The following is a 25,156-nucleotide window of genomic DNA, read 5'->3' as shown; positions in this document are numbered from 1 at the left end:
ACAGAAATCTGCCGTGGTCTAAACCTATTAGGCACGAGTTGCTCACAGGTTTAGAAGGCGCCTCCACAAAGACCCTGTCACCTTTCTTGGAGAAAACCGTGACGTGTGGAAAGCCTGGACACTTGGTTGTCACTCTTCATTTCATTCATTGTGTCTGGCTGCTCCAAGCAACAACTCTGGCCAGCTCGTATCGATCCGGGTCCTCAGACCTTAACCTGTGTGTTCTTTAATCTCTCCTCCCCTCCCCTCTTTTGTGTACCATTAAAATGATGGAACTCTGTCTGTCAGGCCTGATTTGTCCAGCTATGTGCTCCGACAGGCGCTCTGCCTTCCTCCCTTCAGCCTGCATAGCGCCTCTTAATAACCCTGGGCGTTTGCGTCCTTGGATTGACTGCTGCACGGACCGCTGAGCGCTCTCAGATGGACGTACGGACCCAAGAGCTGCGCTATATTTGGCAGTGTGTCCTCAAACCCAGCAGGAAGCCATGATAGCAGCTAATTAGCTTTTAATGAAAGCACTTTAAAAATGATGTTGATCATCAGTTGTTTCATCTATCTCGTTTTTCGTCTCTGTATCACACCTGCACTAGCTGTGTAGTGCCGCTATGTTAGAGGAGTTATCCTGTACCTCTTGCCTGAGGCTTTGCAAAGTGGCAAATGTGGATGTATGCCTCGCTCCCTCATCTCAAATGACTTTGAAACACCACTGTGATTTCCCTTTCTGTCACAGCAAAGTCTCTCCAGAATTGATTCCTTACACCAGCAGGCGTCACACGGCTTTGCCTGTGGAGATTTGACTGTAGTAAAGAAATAAACAGCACTGCCGTACAACCCTTTTGAGGCCCTGCTTTGATTTAGAGTGCATTAAGTTTCATTCACAGTGCCCCACTTCCCTTGCTTGTTACCGCTTCAATTTCCTCCTCAAGCAGACTTTAAATTCACGTGTTTATATCAGATGGCAGCAGAGCTGTTTTTGCATTTGAACAATGCTGACATCCTGTCACGGGGGACAGCCACTCTGAGACAGGATCTATGGGGAAGCCTAGTCACTCCGCCTTGCTCCCCTTTGCTTTCCTCTCACCATTAGGTCAGTTCAATAAACAGTGTTTTGTCTAGCACAGTGTAGGAGATAGGCACCTTGAAATATCAGACGCTCACTGCGCCGTAAAGGGAACAGTCAAATTTTCTGCTAATACCATTGGACACTGTCAGGTTCCATTTTTCTCTCTGCGTCTGTTGTGTCTTCCCGTCTCCCTTGTTGCTTGTTTACCATCAACTCAGAATATATGCATACAGGACGATGTATGTCTTTTGTGCACTAATGGAAAAAGTAAAAACAACCTTTGCACATGTCTGCAAAACGCAGAAAAAAAAAAAGTGTCTGTGTGAAAAGCTTTATCTCTCCATGGGTTCAGGTGCTCTGATATAATGAGACAAGATCCGCCATTTGTTTATTGTGAAATCATACATAAATATATTATATTTTCAATTCCAAAGCAGTGACTATCTTGTTACTAAATCCATAGTTTGATGCTTTGTGATTTTATGATTGCATTGCATTTATGTTGGCGTGTTAAGGTGTGTGTCTTTACCCTAACCCTCAGTGAAGATCTGTTCTTTACTGATGTCTTGTAAGGCCAAAAGCTAACAACTGCTAATATATCAAATTAGATGCAGGGATTGGTTAAATTAGTTTTGTTGTTGTTGTTTTTTTTTAGTAAAAATGTATAAAAAATGAATTTGTTCATTTTAAGCAAGAACTTCTTAACAATCTAAAAGGAGGCGTGCTGTATGGTTCACTATCCAGCACACTATAATCCTACACAAAGGATCACTAAATCTAAAGTGTTTGTGGACTCAGACTTTTATTTATCCAACTGATGAATTTTAATAATTTAATTCCTTTAATTTGTAACAAATTTGGTTACCATGAAATAAAAAAGTGCTCCTTCCTAAAATTGTCTTCTTTTTCTCATCCAGATTTAGACCATGTATTTAAAATCATTGCTGGATTCAATGTACACAACAAATTAAAAGCTTTCATCTTCAAAATCTTTGAAATTTTTAGTCATACAATTCGTATGATTGAAAGTATAAAGCCCTTTAACGAGATGTAAGTGTTTTTTGTTTCTTTTTTGGCTACTGCTGTCCTTCCCCTGGTTCTAAACTGTGTTGGTTTATCTTTTAAACTTTAAAATATCAATGTTTGGAACGTAGAGTTGACACATTTTGAAACCGCTTATCTTTAAAGCAAACTACCCAACACTATATATCTGAGTTATTCTAATGACATAATGTCTAATATATTGCTAAAATTAAACTGAACCTGCTGCAGGAGTTCTATTCCGGTGTTTTTGGCATTTTTCAAAAACATTCCCAAGAGCTTTCTGGGTTTTTGGAGCAAGGGTGCAGGCAAATAGTAAAAATAATTTCATATAAATTATAGTTTATAAACGTTTTTATAAACTGTCTAAAAGAGTTCAAGATGACAAATATATATTTTTTGAGGAGTCTTTTTCTGTGAATGGAAATTTTTCTGCAGCAACATTTGCTGTTTTAATCAAGATGTAGCAGAAGTGTATAAAAAGTGGAACTATGTTAATAACAGAGCTGGTTTGCATGAGGACCTTGGCTTAAGGATAAATTAAGCTTAATTCATCAGCTAAAACCAGTGGCTTTAAAGAGCTCCTCAAACCCCACCAACATAGAAACAATATTGACCTTTTTTAGAAACAGAAGGTAAAGCAAGCAGAACGGAAACAGTAATTTATTTATGGTAGAGCTCCTGCTACTTCTTCTGACCTTCCCTTTTTATAGCATTTATAGAGATTCTTGACCTTAATTTACTGTCTGGAAATTATCGGGTAAATTGCTTCACTTGCTGCATGACCAAATGAAGATTTGTTGCAAGGTCTGTACAGTGTGGGTAAGGCTAAAATTATGGACTATAATTACATCATTAAATGGCTGGAAAAGCTGCTAAGTGTACATTATCAATCATTTTTCAGAGCTAAGTTCAGGGATCAAATATGATAAGTGAAAAAGCTATGATCAAAAAAATGAGGCTACGTTTGAGGATCATGGGCATGTTGTCAAATCCAGGTTATGCGTTCTGGAATGATAAAAATTACAGCTGTGTGTGCAGGTGTGTGTTAGTGTTTGCCTGTAAGTGTGCATGGAGGAGAGCAGTCAGGCGCAGCTGTACCTGCCCTCGCTTGGCAGAGCACAGCTTTTGCCAGCTTAAAAAGCAGAAGGTTTTGATTTGCCAGAGAAGCAGTCATTTGGCAGATCTAATGGTGGCTCCCCTGGGGTCCCTATCTCTTTGCAAACACAGAGAGGGGACAGCGAATGGAGTATAGACCCATAAAACCACCGGAATATGTTGGCAAATACCATCCCCACCCCCAGCCTCTACTCCCCCCCCCCCACCCCCCTTGCATATCTCCTGTAAATTCCCCCTTTTCTCATTCATTCAGACATTATTCGCACTCACCTATGTAGATATCAGCAAATGCACCAGAGAGCATCTTTCATCTTTCTGTAAGATCATCTCTTACTGGTCTGCTCTGTTTTACTTGATTGCAGCTAATCTGCTCCCTTTTTTGTCAATATACATTGCTGCAGGTGAATGCAGATCTAAAGGAAATGTCCACCTCAGGGATGTCTTCAATATTCTCATCTTTCAAAGACAATTTCTCCTGAAGCCTTTCATGCACCCCCCTCTGCTCCCGTGCAGCTCCAGGCTCCCACCCTTTTCCTTTTAAATGGGACTCAGTTGCCTTCCAGCATGTGCCTCAGCCCAGCTTGTTAAGAGAGACACTGGTGCATGATCTTTCTTACCTTCCCACTCCAACTCCTTTTAATTAGACCTCTGTTCTTTTGTGCATGTGTTTACAACGGAATATATTGGTGTGGGTGTGTGTCTGTAGGTTCCCTAGCTGCTGAAATCACAGAGGCTTTGTTTGTTGTTCACTCAGTTACCAAAGCATTTAAGAAGTGCAAAATACTAAATATTCCCAAAAACATTTATTAGGCAAAATTAATGCTCTAGTTTTCTTTTAATTTGTAGGTAAAGTTTTCTTTTTCTGCTCTATCTATCTATCTTGAATATCTATGCTGTCTATGTCTATATATCTATGTTTCAGAAAATGATGCCTTTTTAGTTGGAATTTTTCTCTTTCTGGTTGATTAGTAGCAAAGCATCTTGTCATCAACTGACAATTTGAAATCTATAATACTGGATCTATCTGTCTGTCTGTCTGTCTGTCTGTCTGTCTGTCTGTCTGTCTGTCTGTCTGTCTGTCTGTCTATCTATCTATCATCTATCTATAAAATCGCACTGGGTATATATAGTAATTTCTGTCGTTTTTTTTAACACTTTTTTTTTTAATGTATATAGGTTTGTCAGTATATAAGTACCCCAGGAAGATTAGCTAGCTGTAAAACTCATCTAATAGCAATCTGAATAATAAACAAAGCACAATTATCTTTGGTAAACAAAAAATAATTTATCCTAATTCATCATGAAAATAGATGAAAATCTACAAACTTTCGTATTATTCCCTTTTGCTATACAAACCTCTTTCTCCATTTAAAGCAATGTTTACTCTCAAAATGACTTGTTTCACACTTTTTCTTTTACTTTTTACTCTCTCGTACTAATTTCTAGTACTCCACAGTATCATATAGAACCCCAGGCTGAGGCTTAACACCCATATTGGTAAATTGAACAGTGAGGTTGCTCTCACCTTTGTGGTAATAGTATCAAACCTGCCGTCTGTCTCCTCTTTACAAGAGAGAGCAGCCCCTCTCCTTCATATCCCATTAACAGCACTTTGCTGAAATGGGGTCTGCCCTGTTTTTTTCTGGAGCGTGCTGTTTGGGCAGAGAGCTGCCTGCAAGGTTTTTAACACCTTGATCTCTCAACCCATTCTACAGGATCTCTGTTGTTTTCCCACTTTCTCATTCATTGTAGATGATTTTCAGCAGCTTCACATTTGGTTTCTCATTATCATCTATTCATATGCATTGCTTTATGGAAAATATTCCAGCCCCTTGAACCTCCTTTCATTTTATAATGTTACAACATTGAATGTTATGGGAAGTTATAAATATTAGGGAAGTGGAAGAAAAAGGGCAATTGGTTTCCAATTATTTTAAACATAGAGATCTGAGGTGCAGTCTGTATTTATATTGAGCCACTTTCTCTCCTAAACCCAGTTGTAGGTGGAACTCAAGATTCAAACTATAAATCAGTCACCAAACAACAATCAGAGAAGACACATCTGTTTACATACCAACATGAGTTATACACTAAACAATAAAGGAAAATAATTTTTGAAATGAAGCCTAAAGATGTTCTTTTAACATTTTTCAGAGGATAGCAAAACACTTTTAATCTTGCATGCGAAACACTATGTGGATTAAAACACAAATTCCTCAACCTTCTAAACATAATATCTCTGTGTTGAAACATGGTGGTGGTAGCATTATGCTGTGGGGATGCTTTGTTTATATGGCAAAACTAAAAGGGCTCTAAAGAAAGATATGTTTCGTATTTGAGGGAGTTTGAGGTATTATCTTGTTTCTTTTAGTGTTAAGATATGAAAATCTAGTTGAGACCAACCCTAAAACATTACGCTGCAAAAAATTTAAATAAGTCATTTTTCTTAAAATAAGTGCATTTTTTCTTTAATTAAGGCATTAACTGAGACACTTTGCCTATGGTACAAGACAATTTACATTTAAAATAAGAAAAAACAATGATATTGTCTTATTACAAATGTATATTATCTAATTATCTTATTTTAACAGTAAAAATACTCATTCCATTGACAAATCATCTTATTTACCTGCTCAAATTAAGGGTGAATACACTAAATTTAAGACATTTTTTACACGTTTTTAGATCAATCATTTTTTGCAGTGTAGCAGCTGTATTTGCCATTTAAGGGTGATCAAAGAAGTCCTCAGGTTGAATAAAAATGTATGCCTCACCTTTGTTTTTTTTATCTGCAGAAAAATATCTGTAAACTTTGTATAACTTTCTTTCTACTTCACAAGTTTACATTACTTTGTGTGATTTTTACATAAAGTCTAAACTAATTAAAGTTTGTTGTTGTGACACAACAAAATGTGAAAAAAATCAAAGACTATAAATTCCCATTAAGAGAACTTAGTCAGACTTTGACTTTCATGATGTTTTGAACTTACATTTCTAACAGCTGTGATACATTTCCAGCTCTTCCGAAGCTGCTGACTCTTTGATTACTTGTCCATATTAAATTTATTTACAGGTCTAAACTTCTAACAAGAAATCCCACCAAAGCAGTCGGTGCTTGTTTGTTCACCTGCTTACATTTGTGTTTTCTTCCCTTTACTGATTCAAAGGGAGGTTCCACACCCATATTTTGAGCTATCTTCAAAGGAGACTGTCTTACAAGTCCAACCATAATCCAACCACTAAGGTCTCATGACAGCAAGGGCTTGTCCCTTAGCCTGAGCCAGGCTGTGATGATAGCCTTGGCTGTTTGGACCTCAAAGGTCCAGTATGAACTAAGAAGGATTTTCAAAGACATAGTCGCACAGCTGCGAGCTGAGGTACAACCACAGGCAGCCGTAAGGCTGTGGGCAGCACTTTGTTCTAGAGGAGAGAGAGAAAAAACAGTCAAGGAACTCAGAGTCAAAAAAATCACTCTGATGCATGAAGTCTGGACATCGGGCAGAATTCTGCTGCAGGCAGTGAGAGTCTAATCATTAGAGGTTATTTTTCCCTTCAAAGATATGGGTTGAAAAAGCACTTAATTTAAGCTTACATCAACAGGCAGTCCGGAATACAGTTTCCTGCAGAACTATTCACACCCCCATTAGAACTATGCCTTCTTTAGAAACATATCAACTAACTTTCATGTAATTTCCTAGGAAGTTTTTGTTGCAGACCTGCAAAAAGGGGTTCAAAAAGCACATATGAAGTGAATTAATGATTTGCATAATCACTTTCAAAGCAGAAAAAACATTGCGTGTATTACTCTGAAACCCCTAAATAAAATCATCTTCTATAAGCAACATATTTAATTCACTATCCACACCCCTTCTCTCAGTTTTTTATATGTAATATAAACTGTAGCTGTCCTGAATTGGATAAAGATGACTAATATTTTAGGAGACTGGCTTTCCTGAATCTACAATCTCATCCCTTCTTGTCTCTGGTCCTTCAGTTATCCTTTCAATTAGGTGAGCTTTAGTCCAGAATGTTTTAGCTGATTAGAGCCAGTGGTTTATCAACAGTTTATAATGGAGGGTGGTAGGATTAATCAAATCCACACACATCCGGAGAAAGGCTGGACTCTGTAAACACAATCAGGACTGACTTTGGAAAGGAATGGAGAGAAGCGTGTGTGGGTGGGTGTGATTATGTGTGAGGAGACTGGGAGGGAGGGGTCAGAAAAGGGACGAAGGAGCGATAAGAGCAGAAAAGAAATTGAATGTAATTAGAAATAGGTCACTTTGGTGGAAATCAGACATTTTGTGAAATTAAATTTCCTCTGGGTAGAGTGTTACTTTGTTGCATGAGTTGGGCAGGGAAAAGGAGCAGCAGCTTTGGGATGGGGGTTGTATTCAGGATACAGACAGAAACGCATGGTCCCAGTCTGCCTTCCTGGACCAAAACACAGAGTATCCTCTGTTACTGGAAAGGCTGTCTCCTCATTATCTGCCTATCTTGGCTCCCATCTGAGGAAAAAATGCAGCGTTGCAATATCACTTTAGAGGGACACTGATCACAAGAGCAACTCATCTCCACTGAAATAGATTGCAGCCTCCCTCTTCGCGTACCTACCTTCGTCTCCCACTGTGCTTGGCTGAAGACAGACAGAGATGAGGAATCTTCTGTGTTTTCTGCTCGGAAAAGTGGAAGTTTGAGCCGGAGAGATGGAGCGAAGCTTCAAAAGGCACATGTAATTGAGCAGCTCTAGATAGGCTATCTGGGAACATGAAACAGCAACAGTTGTGACGGAGGGTAATTGCCTCCCCGGGCTCGTATAATGCCTTGTCGAGTCTTTAAACTTGAGCAAACTGCTGGAAGTTCTTATGTCAGCAGGTAATTGGTTCCAGGCATCAGCAGCTATGTGGAATGAAGGAAAGATGGGATTTTGTGTATTTGTGCATTTGGAGAAAGATTCCAAGAAAGATCATTGGAAAAAGGAAATGTCTTTCAAAAGGTCTAAACTAAAGATGCTCTGATCAGAATTTTGGGGCAAACTGCAAACCTCTGGATTTATAGGTATTTGACCAAGAAATTGCTTCTTTCATTGGTATAATATACAAATTGTGGGAGAACGGCATTGAAAATATTTTTTCTGGCCCCCTGCCATATGCAATTAAACATTTTTATATAAGGGGCATTAGTGACATCACATTGTGATTAGTACAGTTAGTCTGGCTATTAAACTTGGTATTTCAATGAAATTTATAAGAGTTAACGGTTGAAACAAATGGATCAAAAGAGCAAATAAGATGGTCTCAAATGTCAAGATCAATTTTTTTTATTTGGAAAAGTTACAGATATTATTGATATCTCTTCATTTATGTTCAAACAGGGAAAGGCTGTAACCCAAGTTCATAAATCGTAAAATGAATCCTGATTTTTCTTGTTTTTCCAACATGAAAGCAATTATTGATATATTCTAATCTTATATCCTCAGTCCCTATTTGCTATTAAAGAAAAATAATCTAAATTAACAGAGGAAAATACTTCTAAATATGAGTCTGTGTGAAATAAATTCTATAATACTTTTCAATTTTCAAGTTTTTAGACTTGACCAAATGAGACAAGATTGTGCCATGAAACAAAAAGCTATTCTGTTTAAAACATGATTCAAATGAAGCATTCTAATAAAATCCAGAAAATTACATAACTTTATAAATATACTATCAATTATTATGTATGATTTTAGTGCCGAAATGTACTAAGGGAGGGCTGCTCAGTGGGGCAGTTGGTAACACTGCTGCGTTGCAGCAAGAAGGTTCGGGGTTCAATTCTCAGCCTGGGGTCTTTCTGCATGGAGCATGTTCTCCCTGTGCATGTGTGGGTTCTCTCTGGGTACTCCGGCTTCCTCCCACAGTCCAAAAACATGACTGTTAAGTTAATTGGCCTCTCTAAAATTGTCCTTAGGTGTGAGTGTGTGCGTGAATGGTTGTTTGTCCTATTTGCCTCTGTGCTGACCTACGACAGAATGGCGACCTGTCCAAGGTGTACAGCATTAACAGTTGGATATAGGCATCAGCACCCCTTGCGAGAGTAATTGTAACGTAAAATGGATGGAATGTACTAAGCTGTCCCAATTTAGAGGCATTCCACTCTGGTCATTGGTTTTCGTCTTGGCTCTCCTCTATTTAGTGTTGTTTTTTTAATCTTTTGCATACTTAACTAACGGGTTCTATAGTTTAGCTTGCAATATTAATACATCATTAGACTACCCAGCTTTGTTCTGTTGGACTAAAGTTTAATATCATACCCTGATTATGTCATAACCTGAAGTGAATAAGTGGATAACAAACTGACGTCCTGTTTATGATATTTATGCTTCGAACAGGAATTCTTGTAAACTTTGAACCACAATAGTCAGTAAAAAGAGGGTTTTATGATGACCGTGAAGCTTTTTATGAACCCATTCTCTTGGGGTGGGTAACCACACAGTTTCTAAAACCTGAATACAGAGAAAATCTACTGCATATGCTGTATGTTCCTTAGCATACCTTGTTTTGCTCTAAATAATACAACAGAACAACTTTGCTATAGTCTTCATCCTCCTGTTATCTGCTCTAAGTCTCATTTTTTTTGACTCGCTTTCTCAAACCTAAATGAAACCCAGAAATAGCATTTCCTATCTGATAGATTCATGAAGCTCTGTGCTCCATCTGACCTGATTAATAAACTCCTTCCAGATAACTATATCTAATGTTGAGCCTTCTTTTCATATTGGTGACTACACAGAAGAGTGTTTTAGTGCTTTAACTGAATTTTAAAAAGATTGGAATTTTGATTTCCACTTAACGGACACTAAAAGTTGCATTATTTTAATAGTATGTGTTTTCTCTCTGTCCTAATTTTCCTAATTGCTTAAAGCTGCTTTTGCTGACTTCTATGTGAGGATCAACGGAAAGTTTCAAACTGACTCTCTATTAGCAATGTTTTTACGAACTTATTTTCCTGGCAGAAATGTATCCCTCAATGTTGCTGACTTCAGAGTTTTTGGAGTCCTAAGCTATGCAAGATTATGGCCTTAACTGTCAGGATGGCTCACCTCTTTGCTGGCCTGTATCCAAACCCCTTCCTGGCTGGAGTTTGCAGAGTGGGACATTGGAAAGGATATGCTTTATTTTCTGCCTCCTGCATGATTAATTGAACATCTGTTCACTTCATGACAACTGACCCCAATTCCCCACTGTTTATCCTCTATATAAAGAGTTAATAAACCTGCAGAGAATGTGTCGCATAAGAGGTCAAAAACCTCTTTTTGCCAACATTTCACTGCTGCCGCGTCAGTTTTTAGGTCTAGTTTGGTTGCTTTTCCCTTTCAAATCCTGGTGGAGAGAATTAAAGAGTGAGTGGAGTTTTTTCCACTTGATAGGACTTGTCACCAGTTGGCTGCCCCCCCACAGCTGTTGTGTGAAGCTGAAACCTCCCTTCTCTCCCTCCTGATTAGCAGAGTCTTTGTTCCGTTGGTGGTGGCACGCCATGAGGCATGATTGCAGTGGGCAAACTGGCAGCTTTAAAGCAAGCCTGCTGCTATGCTGATCTGCATCACACTTTACCCCCCTCCTCTCTCAGCATAGGCGAAATCAAATCAGGATTTGTTTGTTGTTTGGTCTCTTTGCATTAGGCGTATCCCAGTTTCCCAGTTCACTTGATGTACAGCTATTCTGGGTAAAGAACCTGTGAAGCACAGCCAATATAATTACCTCCTGTCTATGAGGCATTGGTATAATTAATTTTTCATTTCTTTTTCTTTAGCCTTCTGATTTACTGATTGGTATCTTTCTTTCTGCAGGCTGCTTCGATGGCGCTAAGCAGCTTGGGCCATGTATATACAGCAATAGGAGACTATCCCAACGCCCTCGCCAGCCACAAGCAGTGCGTTCTGCTGGCCAAGCAATCCAAGGATCAGCTGTCTGAGGCCCGTGAGCTAGGAAACATGGGAGCCGTCTACATCGCCATGGGAGACTTTGATAATGCTGTTCAATGTCATGAGCAGCATTTAGGGATTGCTAAGGCCCTGGAAAACAAAAGAGAAGAGGCCCGCGCTTACAGTAACCTTGGCAGTGCCTACCACTACCATCGTAACTTTGACAAGGCCATGTCCTACCACACTCATGTTCTGGAGCTTGCCCAGGAGCTGGAGGAAAAGTCCATCGAGATGAGGGCCTACGCAGGGTTGGGTCACGCCGCCCGCTGTATGCAAGACTTGGAGAGGGCCAAGCAGTACCATGAACAGCAGCTGTCAATCGCTGAGGGACTAAAGGACAGGGCTGCAGAGGGAAGGGCGTCCTCCAATTTAGGTATGTATGCTAAATATTTGTGTTGCTCAGTAAGTCACAGAACGGGTTTCACATTCTTCAAGAAATATATCAAATTGACTACATTTAAGTAGAGCTTTTCTAGGTACACCAACCCTCCAAGTGTTTCATACTAGAGCCATAATCCCCTCGTTGACAGCTTGGGGTGAAGAACATGACATACTGTTTGAGAAGCGCAAATCTGTTTACTTACTGAGTTTTCTTCCATTTTAAAAGTAGCAGTTTCTGCTTATGTGGGATTTTAGGAAAATTCCTAACTGAACCCTTAGTTTAACTTATGCATTATTTAACTTCCCTTTTTTATAGTTTCATCACATTTTTTATGGGTTTTAGTCATTTCTAGTTTTTCAGTTAAAATCTATCGTTTTTCTAGCCCTTGTGCTTTCTAATTTGCACGTATAGCATTAACAATATAACACTCTTCTGTTCCTTACCTTAAATATGCCATGTTTAACTGAGGTTTGAAAACTCAAGAACATTAAGCAGATCAACTTTAGTGCAACATCATTATCCTTCATGCTATCTACTGAAAGTCTCACTCTATCCCACTGTCTCACAGCTTGATTGAGCTGCTTATTATCGTAACATGCTATAGGAAATTGTTTCCTTTCAGGTTTTTAACATCTCTGCACTTCCTCTCACTTCATTCACACATCTGATATGGAAAGTAGCTGACATGGGGCCCTCTTCATTAACTCTAGGAGCAGTTTTTGTCATTCAGCTCCCACTATTTTTTTGTTTAGACCAGCTAGCCACCTGTCAGGTCAGATCTGGGTAAAGAAATGTCCAATTCTGGCCACCCTTTGATTTCTCAATGCATCTCTGTCTAGGGTCAGCAATTGCCTCAAGCTTTTCCAGAGAGATAATCAAATCAGCCACAGAGCAGAAACAGTATACTTCTTTGTGAAGGACCACTGTGTACAAGATCCTATTTATAAATGTAATCCAACCAGCCTATTGCTCTAAACACAGCAGTGTGTCTTGCTTTCTAAGACATCAAGGTAGGTAACATAGTATGTGGTGCGTTTTTTACACCTCTGGAAAGTTGTTAGAAGAAGATTCACACTGTTTTCTGTCATCAGGAGGCCCAATGTTCAATAAACCAGCTTCTATACAGCTATAAGCTCTACTGAAAGAATTTCTTCAAAATATGGTTTTATTTTACATTTTTACTCAAAATAGGAAAATAAAAAAGAAACTTGTTATTTCTGTGATATAGATGAGAAAATCCAGGGTGGCATTATATCGTTGTACACAGACACTTTAATGCAGCATCATTTAAAACTTGTACTTAAAAAATGAAATTGAAAACATTCTGACGGAGATGAGCAACCTTAAAAGGACGAAGTTCTCATATATTGATCTGTTTTTCATAGTATAACTTTTAAAAAGAGTTAATGATTTCTAGTTAACAAAGGTTTCTGAAAATTAGAATTAACCACTTTGTTTAATACTATTCGTTTTTGGCCTTTCACTTCTATCACTATCATTTAGTGTACAGCCATTTACTTTACCTTAATAAAGCCAAACCACAAAAGTAATTCTGGTTAAATATTGTTCATGGTGACAAGCAAAATGGGATAATGAAAAAGGCTACTGCTTTTTTGCTAATTCTCCTTTAATTAGAACCAGATATTAAACATAATCCAATAGAGCATCCCATTAACTGAAATAAAATCCAAATATCTAATATAATTCTATTTATAATTAAATATAAAATTGTCAGAAAGAAATCCGACATAAATAAAACTTATTTTAACTTTCTCCTCAAGCTGCCAGTTGTATTTCCCTCCCTTCAGCATCTGTACTGAGCTGTTAGCAGATCCTCTGTGATGGCGTCACTCAGCTTTCATCCCTGATGGCTGGAACCAGTCATCTTCACTCTTTGTAGTGATTTTTAAAGCAAGGATTTGCATTTCATCAGTTACCTGGAAGATGGCAGCAGTGTGACCTCACAGCCTCTTAGCAGACATCTAGAGCTAAATAAGGAGAAATATCTGAGCATTTTGGTGTTCTAGTAATCTAGCTTGATCCTAAAGATCGTTTGCATTTACTGCACCTGTCTGCTCTTGAACACAGCGCCAGGTTGTACCAAAATTAACCATTCACAGTTTAATTTTGTCAATTTAGAGCCCCATCATTAATCCTAAATAAAAATGTATATATTATATATAATGGTAAATGGCATGTACTTATATAGCGCCTTTATTCAAGTCAGCAGACTTGACCAAAGCGCTTTACACTACATTCATTCACCCATCCACGCACACACCCACACACTGATGGTGGCAAGCTACATTGTAGCCACAGCTGCCCTGGGGCTCACTGACAGAAGCGGGGCTGCCGTACACTGGCGCCACCGGGCCGTCTGACCACCATCAGTAGACAATGCAGGTGAAGTGCCTTGACCAAGGACACAAGGACACTGAACGTCGGAGTCGGGGCTTGAACCGTCAACCCTTCGATTTCAGGGCAAACTCCTACATCCAACGCCACTGTCGCCACTGTTATTTATATATAATTTATATATTTATAAAATAAAAAGGTAGTAAAAGTCCCATACATAAAAGGTTAGACCTTGGCTACTACCCTTCTGATTATTTTTATAATTCTGAAGAAATTATAGTTTGCATATGATTAAAAAGTAAAACATTGTTAAAAATGTGCAGCTTTTCAACTATTTTGATCTTAGGTTACAGCAACGGAAACTTCCTTTTGTTTTATGTCTGCAATCCACATATTTAATATCATTCCTCTAGTCCATTTAATATTTTCCTTGCAATGTATGCAATATTTTACAGGTGTGTGCAAAGGGCCCACACAATTAGTAATGATTGTTGAACACTTCAACAACTGTTAACAGTTTTAAAAAATTCCCAGACTGATTTGTTTTTAAGGAGTCTTGGAACCATCAACATGCTGCAGCTTTCTATGTAGGATTTTCTTTTTCTTTACCTTCCTCACCATTAGCTTCAGTGTGTATAGTTCATGACAGTTAGCCCTTTAAAGCCTAAACTGTGAAATAATTGTCAGATAATTCATTTTTAAGCTAAAGGTATAATTGATTATTCTGACAAATGAAAGAAACATCCATCTTAAAACCATTACTTTAAATTAAAAAGGTTATTTGTATCACTTGTGATACATTTGGCACTTCTGGGCAATTTATCATACTTTTTATGTTCACTACATGTATCTGAATGTATAATTCGTGTAAAAAAAAAAAAAAGACTGATGTGGAGGTGTCACTAACACCTGTTTTAAATATAGCGCACTTAATGTTGAAGGTTTAAGGTCATCCCGCCTTGCTGCTCACTTAACTTTGGTTTTAATCTTTAATTCAGATCTCTGAGTGTGCAGTTAAGCGTAAACACATTTTCATTCAACCATGAAGTTAGTTTCTGATAGAAGATTAGATGTGTTTTATCAAAGACAATAAACATAGAGCCTCAATCATGAATAAAAAATAAAAAAAACATAATTTCATTAATTTTTATTTAAAAATTGCCTGTCATAGATGATTTTTATTGGAATTGTATCAATTGATCTTTTTATTTAGTAGCTAAGCAGCTTTTTGCTTATATGATGATGATTTATCTTGTTAAGCTCCTAGTCTTTGAGCTTGGAAGGCCTTTTACCATCACCCTAATCGTTAACTCCCTCCATTACCCAAACATCGGTATCGATTCCAGTCAGACAAGCTGTGTGTGAACGGCAAAAAGATGACTTTAAACCTGAATCTACAAAAGGTGCAAAATAATTTGGAGTTTAACTGTGTATATGGGGATGTTTAAGTGAGCAGATCCTTTCCTGTAGCCATACCTGACATATTAAACGCAGTACATCTGTCTTACATGATTGTTCTGTAATCTTGTTTTTCCCATTTTAAAACATAGCTAATGGCTCTATGCTGCATCATATTTCTGCCTCAGGGTAACAGATAGTTAAAATTTAAAAGGCTGTTTTTATCAGCCTAAAGAGTATAGCATGTATTAAAAATGTGCTACAGGTACATCTATGTTATAGGAGTTGTAAAGGGTGCCAGTAATTTGCTATGTTACTGTGTCAAAAAAGCAACAACAACAAAAAAACTGATGCCTAAACTGCAATTTTTAATTGAGCGTATGTTCTCAAAATCAATTTAGATTTTTTTTATATAATTTAATATTAGAGAAATGTTTACTAAATAAATGCTGCAATGAATTTAAACCACATGCATGTCTTCAGCAGGAATAAATATGACAGGAAGCCTAACAATAACATATAAATTGAAGCTGAATATAACTCCTTCACAGCAAAAGGAAGTCCTCTCGAGAAAATGGACAGTGTAGAGAATGTGTGTCTTATTTTATGCCATCTTGCAGCACCTCCTTAGTGATGATCAAGCTTCTAATCATAAGATTGTTAAGCATCTTGCTGGGTGAGAGCCGGTGTCAAGTCTTTATTCATTTCTGGCACAATCTGGCCACCTTGTAAATTATTCCATGTTTCAGCCAGCTTGATGTAGTGAGTCAGGACAAGAAAGGACGACTATCAAGGATGAATATTAATGCTCAATAAAAAAGGCTTTGTAAGCTTTCTACTGTAATTATGCTGGAAAACTAAAGTCCAGCTTGTTCTGTTTTCGTTTAGGTTTTACAACATGAGGGTCTTCATTTCCTGTAAACATTTCCAATATGCCTCTGGCTACATTCCTTTATCTTTATTTAAATAAGCTGTTTACTTATTTCTAAGATATTTATGGTCCATAGAAGAGAAATGTTTACGCTGCTTTCAGGAGAGACAATCAGTATGTTGCAAATAGTACAATTACTTCGTGTTCAGCTGTTTGTATGCAGAGGATGTGAGGGTTATACTGACTCCTGTTGATGAAAGAAGTTTGTAGATTGTGCAAGATTAGTTAATAGAGAAACAGCAGAGTAAGCTAAAAGTTATGTTGAAATCCAATGCAAACTATAACAAATCTCATCAGTGCATAAATAACCCTATCTTAAAAAAAAAAAAAAACTGCGGATAAATGTGGTGTTCTTCAAAATGCAAAGAATAAAACCGCTACGATGTGAAAAGTTGCAAGAATTTATAGACATAGTCTATTACTGTCACTGTGGGGGTGAGGTTTGACAGTAGGACCCAAATGCAGACTGAAGCTGAAGGAAGTAACATGAAGATTTATTATCCGAAAAAGTTCAACAGAAGCAAACATCCAAAAATATAAATCCACAAAACGAGAAAAAGGAATACTCACAACCAGGGGCAAAGAAATTACCAAACTCAGTCACTGTTGCTAAACCAGCAACAGTGACTGAGCAGTAGTGATGTTATGAGATGAGACGAGGCTTCGAGGCGTGTGTCGAGTAATGGAGGGGGCGTTTCCCCGAAACGCGTGTCGAGGCGTGATTCATTTAGAGGAGGGGCCAAAATTTATCACGTCTGAAGCCTCGCTACTGTGATACCTTCGGGAAGTGGTTCAGAAAAAGCAAGAACTTCGATAGGCATTTAAACAGCCTCAGTATTCAGTCAAGATGTGAGAGTTTGTAGGAGAGTAGCTGTCAGATGGATAGAGTTTGGATATATTCTAAGAATAGATTGGTTGGAAAAACAACCAATCTAGTTGGTTAAAACTATCTTAATTAAACAATGTTACTATCTGAGCAAGCTGCTGGACACAGATGTAACTTTAGTATGAAGTACTGTTGCTGTCAATTGGACCTGAACTGTGTTGGTGGCGTCAGCTGAAAGACGTTGACTCTCATTCCTGAGGTTGATAGTTTGAGACTCTCTTTGGATTTTTGAAAGTTGCTATTACTGTATACTTAATTATTTTGGCTAATGTGACTAATTAGTATTGGTTTGCCCTAGTAAAAATAAAGATTGGTTAAAAACACTGCCAAATCAGATTGGCCGGTTTAGCACAAAGATTGGTTGAAAACAAAACTTCCAACCCAATTAAAACCAAAACTGTGGAAAAAATATTATGTTTAAATAAAAATGACTAACACCTTTCATTTTGCTCATCATTTCCCAATTTCCACAAGCACTTTCACTGTTTGCTTGAGCTTATTTCACCAAAATGGCAGAAAAACTGTGTACCTAAAATGATTGCTCTCATCTAACAAAAACACACACAAAAATTTTATTATACCACCAATCGTTAACAATTTCAAAAGGAACTTAAATGTGGAAAAAACAAACAAGAAAAGAAATTGCAAAAATTCCCAGATTATGTTACTAACTGTAGTCATGCACTCCACCAGTAGGTGGTGACATGTTAAGGTGGAGCCTCATGAACTGTGGGGATCGTTGAAGCAATTTGTCCAAACGGTTCAATGCCTCATGAGGCTTCATCTCACCAGCACTACTGAGCAGGAGGTGCATATATGGGACAAAGGAACAAAGACCATCCTAATTAGCAGATTGGGAGCAGGTGCGAGCAGAAGACTCTAGAATGTAGCTAGAAAAAAGGAGACTGACACGGGAGGGCAACAGTGGGCAAACAAGAAATACCTAAGAGCTCAATACAATCAAAAATAACTAGAATAACACAAATTGGAAATAAAACCAATGAAAAGTTAAAACACAACCAAAACCATGAAAATTGCTAGATGGTAAAGAAAACATTTCAGGTGTCTTTTTTTACAAGCTCCATCAGAGTTTAAAGACTTGAACAAACATATTATTATTTAAAAGTAAGATTTAAAACTAGATTTTATGCATTTTTCACAGTTTTACCTGCCTGTTTTAAGTCGTGCGACGTTAATATTGCAGTTATCCTGCATCTAACAGTTTGGTCTCAAACCAGACAATCAAGTCAAATATGTGTGATCTCTTTAAAATCAAGTATTAAAAATGGTTTGTTTTCTTTTTATTGTCATGTTTTCCCATTTTTCATCTTTCTACACAAATATTTATTCTGAAACTTTATTTGATTGGTTTCTATTATTTAAATTGTGTATTTAAATACACAATTTAAACCGCCTCTTCTTTGTGATTGCATTAGGAAACTACAGAACTGTGGCAAATCATCCAGAGCACCTTCAAGTGGTGATATTCAAATCCTGTTCTGGTAGAATGCTTTTCCTTAGTCAACATACTTTATCAAAGGAGGAAAACTGCAACGCATGAACTGTTACTTCAAATCTGTCGTAAATTTCAACACTTTAAAAATCTGTTATACCTTGATTGGTTTTCCAAACATTTCATTTCCATTTAGCTTTAGTGTTCATGTTCTCTTTTATTGCATATTGTTATCATCCCCGTAATCTAGTAGTGACATTTAATGGCTTTCTTTTATATTTGTTACTGAACACGTTTTTCTGAGGTCTTTCTTTTTTTAGCTTTGTTATTTTCTTAAACAGAATCTTTACAAAAGGAAAATCCCAACAGGGACCAGATCTCAAAGAACGCTTACAGAAACGGCAATACTTACTTTATGACCTTTAAATTGTGCTGCCTCTGATAAAAAAGAAAGAGATAAATGAATGAATAAAGGTAACACTAGCAAAAATTCAACGAACTATTTCTAGATTTCACAGAGGCTATTGGAAAAACAGGTAAACTTCATAAAATCATAACTTTTACAGGACAGGTAGCTGAAACATAAAGACCTTATGTGTCCGTGCAAGCATAGAACTGCAATGCACAGAATGTGCCTCAAAGACAATCATACTCTCTCACTGCTTTAGCTGAGCACATTCTAATCCTAAATAATCTAATATTGTCATAAAGCCCACCTCTAATCTCTCTAATCAAGTGTTAACACCTCAATTTGCACAAAATTAAATTAATTGCAGAAGAACCCTTCACAGTCAACTATAACGTATAAAGCTGGAGCCTCAGGGTGTAAAAGTGTCCTTTGGCTTTTTAGTATCCCATTAGATATATTAGATCAGCAGTTCCTCAATATTTAGGCCAGCAATTACAACCAGAGCTGGATGACTTATGATGGCCATTTAGGTGATGGTAAACCTGACTCTAATGGACAACTAAAAGGCACGATAATTCCTTCCAAATGAATTATTCTTTAACCTAACATCTAAAACTGTGCAGGCAGACAGTAGGGTTAATCGGGCAAACATAAATTGAAGCTGTGCTCTGCTTCGCCCCACCTGATGGTTACACACATCGCCTCAGCTGCTTTTAGCTCCGGCACCAGCCTAAATTTAACCCAAGACCTGGGAACAGGTTGACATAAATTAGATGCTTCGGCGAGAACATTTTTTTTATGATTCTTCACTACATGTGAGCTTTATTACGAGTGGGCACTCTATGTCAGGTGGAAAATTTATTCCCCCCGCTGCATGTGGTGTGATTGCACGAGAGAGTGTGAGAGTACTTTTATTCATCATAAACTGTGATATTACAGTTCTTCCAGTTATGACAGAGCAATGATAATCCAGCTGATTTAGTGTCAGGACCTTCAGCTGATGACGGAGCACGTGATCAGTGGCGATGACGCCTGTTGCTCCATGGATACGAAACGGACGGATTAATTCTTGACGTCCAGGGGAGCCTGATCCCTGTCTGTCTGACTTGGTTCTGTCTTTGCACTTCTGGTCCGTTTTCTCCCTCTTTACTTTTTTCATGCTTCTTTCGTTCCCTCTGCCGTTCCTCTCACCCCCACTGATTCCAATCTGCAGCTGTCAAGCTCCCAGTAATTGAAACTGACTTGATGAATCGCTTAATTACCTTTAATAGCTGATTCGAGAGGAACTGAATAATGAAGATAACGCAGAATGAAGTGGAGGTTGCGAAGCATCGGTCTGTAATTGCCCCATTGTTGTTGTTGTTTTGTTTATGGCAGGAGGGCGTGCGTTGTTTTTTCCGTCATCTGCGCCCGCGAGGCTGCTTAGCACAAGAAGATATGGGGCTAACAGGATGTTGCTTCTAGCTTTAAGAAGGAAAAATATCACACCACAAAGGAGCAGATGATCAAGTGAAGATTAACAAGCAATGGTAACGGCTGTAAACATTGTGGCGTTGATGGGAGGGGAAGTTGCAGAAGCAAAAATGAGCAAACGTTTATTATAATTGCATGCGGGGTTGGTGACATGGCTCCAAGGAACGGCTGTATAGAGATTGCAATACTTTAATATCTAACCATGATGCCCAGCGGTACCAACAGCCCTGTCTCAGCACATGTTGACCTATAAAGGATATGGAAATGATGCTTTCCAGTCCCATTTATTTTTCATTAATTGGCTAACTTTGCCCCAAGTCAGCAATATTTAATATGTGAGACAGGACATAAGCTTAAGGCTGCAATGTACGCTAGGAAAAAGTATTTCCCTCTCGAATGATTTCTGATCTGTTTTTTGCATCAGAGGTTTTTTTTTTTCAGATATACAACCAGACATTAATACTGGAGAAAAATGAGCTAAATCAATACAAAAAGTAGTATGAAAACCTTGATCTTATCAATTAAGGGAAAAAAGTAATTTTGATTGAATCCTTTTTAAAATCCTTGATAAACCGAGTTGAAACTGAATTTCACTTTTTCCTACTTTGTTTCAATGAAGTGAACACTAACTATGATATACTGTAGCTCTGTGTTTTTACTGCAATACATCAGCTGGGAGAAACTTTATGTTCTTGCAGTAGCTGCATTTTGCACTTTTAAACGACAGGCAGATGGTGGGGGGAGCAGTCTGGTTGCTGTCAGTGGAATTTTAAGACTTTGCTCTATCAGGTGCATAAACTTACAAAACCCTTCCAAAATCGCAATGCTTATTGCCAGCATGTGTATTTTTTAAAATCATGTTACAAATGTTTTCTTGATGGATCATTCTACATATTATCTACACATTATACTATTACTTTCCTTGCAAATGCCAGTGAGGCTTAACTTAAAGGGGTAATAGAATGGAAAACCGAGTTTACATTTTCATAGATGAATAACGATAGTTAGTGGGTGAAATGGACGTACAGAGAAGTTCAAACCTCATCGACACCTCCTTTCTCTGAAAATCTCACAATTCTGAACTTCCACCATAAAACAGGCGAATCCAAACGAAGCACCAAATTGACGTCTATTCGGGGATGTTGCCTTATTTGGTTCTGGCCTGTACTTTTGTCACGCCCCGAAAGTGACAGACTAGCCCACTGGTTCACTGGCCCAAGGGAAGGGGAGGGGTATGAAGTGTCGACTGCTGGGCCGCTGACTGGACCAGACCTCAGCAAAGAGCCATGAGTCGCCTGTGTTGAGCTGGAGGAGGGGGGCTGGGGGCCGGTAACAGACATCCAAAGTCTCCCAGAAGTTCCGGGAGTCTCCTTGATATAGATAGTTGTTGACGGATGCCCGTGAGTTGGATAAATTATCCCAGATTTTAGACAATGCAAGGTGGTGTTTTTTTTTTTTTTTTTGTGCACCATGTGCGGATTAGAACTACTTCGATTGCGCAGGCCCAACAAGAGAGAGAGGGGTGTGAGGAGGAGGTTGCTTGTGAAACCTGTGCGTACCTGTCCAAAGCGATGCTCTGTTCAACAAACGTTCCAGGCGACTGATTATCAGAGAGCGCGCTGTTTGGATTTGTCAAAAAAAGTAAGCCAATAAGTTTCAGTTTACTCTCTTACAGTCACCTAGTTACCATTCAAAGCCGTGCATCCTGTGAAAATGGTTGAATCCTCCAGTAAAAAACAAAAATGTTAGACAAATTTAACAGCAGAATATACTAAAGTATGTCCACGTCTAGTGAAGGTGAAGAATGATGATGTGTGTATGTATGGGGCACGGTGCGGTTCAGTTGTCTTCGGCGGCAGGCGGGGGGGTTGCACTATATTCAACCAATATCCCGGACAATTTTAAAATTCCCCCCGGACATTTTTTAGGTATCAAAAATAGGACATGTCCGGGAAAAGAGAACGTCTGGTCACCCTATCAACAATTTGATGTTTCAGTGAGTGAGTGTTTGTTGCTATGATGAGTCTTTGCTCAGCATCTTTGCTCTTTGTAAACCAACCAATCAGCTCATCTAACTATTCATGAGCATACAGTAAAAGGAAGACTCCGGGGCTTTTAACCAGGCTTGCAATAGGGCACATAGAACAGAAAATATGCCATTTTCAGTCCAACTAATGTTAAGCACCCTATTCAGAGACCTTAAGGACCAGCACCAAATACCCTATAGAATCATTCTGTGAACCCTTTAGGAAATTCCTTTTTAAAGGATGTTATCAATTAATTAAATTAGGTCAATTTGATTCCAATAAAGCATTCATGGACAATTATTTGTTAGCTCTTTATTTCTTTACGTTCCTTCTTCTTGAGAGTGGTTGGCATAGAAACATGACAGAAAGTTCATAGTTGAATCATTCAGGACGCCACAAAAAGGACACAGATAAGCACGTTAGATATCTGAAGTATAATTAATGTTTCATCTCATCAAGATAATTTTCTCTTGGATGGATATATATATATATATATATATATATATATATATTTGGTTCCCCTCTCTGTCCAGCTTTAGGTAGGCATTTAACAAGCTGTTTTTCATGACTTGTTCCTTTGCCATCATTGGCTTGTTGTCCTGGAATCCTACCTTCTCATATAACTACGTTTATCATCGAAGTCGCAGGGAAGTGTTGACACCATCAGCTCAAATGGACAGAGAAAATAAGCCTAATTAAACTTTTTATTCCACATATTTTCTTTTTTACTGCATCTCCAGGGATTGGTTTCTGCTGATCTGAACAACAAAACAAAAGAAACAGAAATAGGAAAACAACAGTGAGGGGGAGCTCAGAAAGGAATTCATAATCAGACAGCGTGTACCAGAATGCTCTGATCTTATCACTGGTGTCAGAAAAACAGAAAACAGTTTCCGGTCGACAAGGGAAGTACTTTCTGACCTTGTAGAACAAACTCCTTGAGCATTTAACTTTTCTCAATGTGAGCTGCCACAGTTTTGCAAGGCACAAGAGATTAAGCTGTGGAAGGCAGCCAGAAAATCAGTTGTATAACACTGCTCTGACCAGACATCTGATCTACTGGGTTTACAGCATGTCTGACAATGAGGCTGTTACATGACCAATGCAGAGGTATGTTTTTATTGGCAACATGTGATATAAGTTACATTTAATATGGTCACACTAGTGTGATTAATAAAACCCTGCATATTGAAATAAAGCTTGTCAGGTTTTTGAAGTACATACTGTATATGGAGAAAAAGCATGTCCACTTTTTTGGTTCAAAACAACAACAAACTAGCTTAGTAAATTGCCTACAATTGGCTATGTTTCAGAAAATCATGCCTTTTTTAGTTGGAATTTTTTTCTTCCTGGTTAATTAGTAGCAAAGCATCTTGTCATCAACTGACAAATTCAAATCTATAATATTGGATCGAATGATCTATCTATCTATCTATCTATCTATCTATCTATCTATCTATCTATCTATCTATCTATCTATCTATCTATCTATCTATCTATCTATCTATCTATCTATCTATCTATCTATCTATCTATCTATCTAAAACCTATCACAGGTGGGGTTTTTTTTACTTTCTCTGGTACGGTACATACAATCCTCAAAATTACAAAAGCTCAGATACAGTAAGCCAGCAGAAATTAGTCCACACATTAATAGGAAAGAGGCTACAGGCACATGGCGTGCAGAGCAGGATCACGATCCATACAAGTGTTAATGTTGGGCCCTCGTCAGATTTAATCTGTATGTGTAAAATGTTCAAAATGTACTGGGCGAGTATTTTATGAATGCATGACTTAAATAAAAACTGCTTGTACGATTATTTATTACATGTTTGCCCTTTTGGCAGCTTTTTGACTTCATATGCCTAATAATTGTGCACATAGCAATCTAAACTATTTGAAGTTGTAGAGCTTTGTCCAGTAAGCCTGACCTCTTAAAATCTTTACACAACCGTCAGGTTCTGATAGACCCTTTTACAAACACACACACATCTGTACACCATTAAACAGAGTGTTAGGCAACTTGGGATTAAGTGCCTTAGTCAGGGACACATTGACACGTGGCATGGAATAAACCTGTATCTTCAGTTTGCTGAGTGTCAAACACACTTTTTCTATTAAGCCACAGTAAATGTAGCAAAAAAGAAATACATGTTTAAAACTGTTGTCAAATCACTATATATCTGTAGTACATAAAGATGAATTGAAGTGTATTTTCTTGTCGCTGTTATGTAGCAGGGAGCACAATCTAATTAAACAAAAGCTAAAAGCATGGTTTAAAGATATCGAAAGTTGACCAATAAACAGACCATGTTTTATAAGATAAGTGAAAGTAGATTAAGAGAACATACAAATATGTGATCAATGATGTTCCTAGGCAAATCCAGGCACCTTCACTACAGTTTTGCTATAATTGTGCAATATGAAAATTATTATTGCAGTATAGTAAAGCTGATATGCCAGTGAAGCAATAAATTAAAAATTGAAGATGGGTTGCCCTGTCATGTTTTAGGGTCTCTAAACTCCAGTTAACGATTTATCGATGATGAAATAATTTGATGATTATTTCAATAATCAATTAATCACGAATAATACGATTAACTTTTTCAGCCGTACTCGTATCCATCATTTTCCATCTGAGAACGGTTCAGTCTCC

General features: G+C 38.0%; 1 protein-coding gene across 3 annotated transcripts in view; it reads left to right on the top strand.

Annotated features, from left to right (window-relative positions):
* The window catches only part of LOC119783915 (tetratricopeptide repeat protein 28-like), a 321,296-nt gene that overhangs the window by 238,848 nt on the left and 57,292 nt on the right, over positions 1-25,156 (top strand). For all 3 annotated transcript variants that reach the window (XM_038285656.1, XM_038285654.1, XM_038285657.1), the window contains one exon: positions 11,052-11,559. In XM_038285656.1, coding sequence (XP_038141584.1) covers positions 11,052-11,559 — 508 coding nt within the window. The remainder of the gene's footprint in view (positions 1-11,051; positions 11,560-25,156) is intronic.

This window comes from Cyprinodon tularosa, unplaced genomic scaffold (genome assembly GCF_016077235.1).
Source record: "Cyprinodon tularosa strain WSP-4 unplaced genomic scaffold, ASM1607723v1 ctg214, whole genome shotgun sequence".
Taxonomy (NCBI): Eukaryota; Metazoa; Chordata; class Actinopteri; order Cyprinodontiformes; family Cyprinodontidae; genus Cyprinodon; species Cyprinodon tularosa.
The sequence above is the reverse complement of the archived record's forward strand: the minus strand, read 5'-3'. Positions and strand labels throughout refer to the sequence as shown.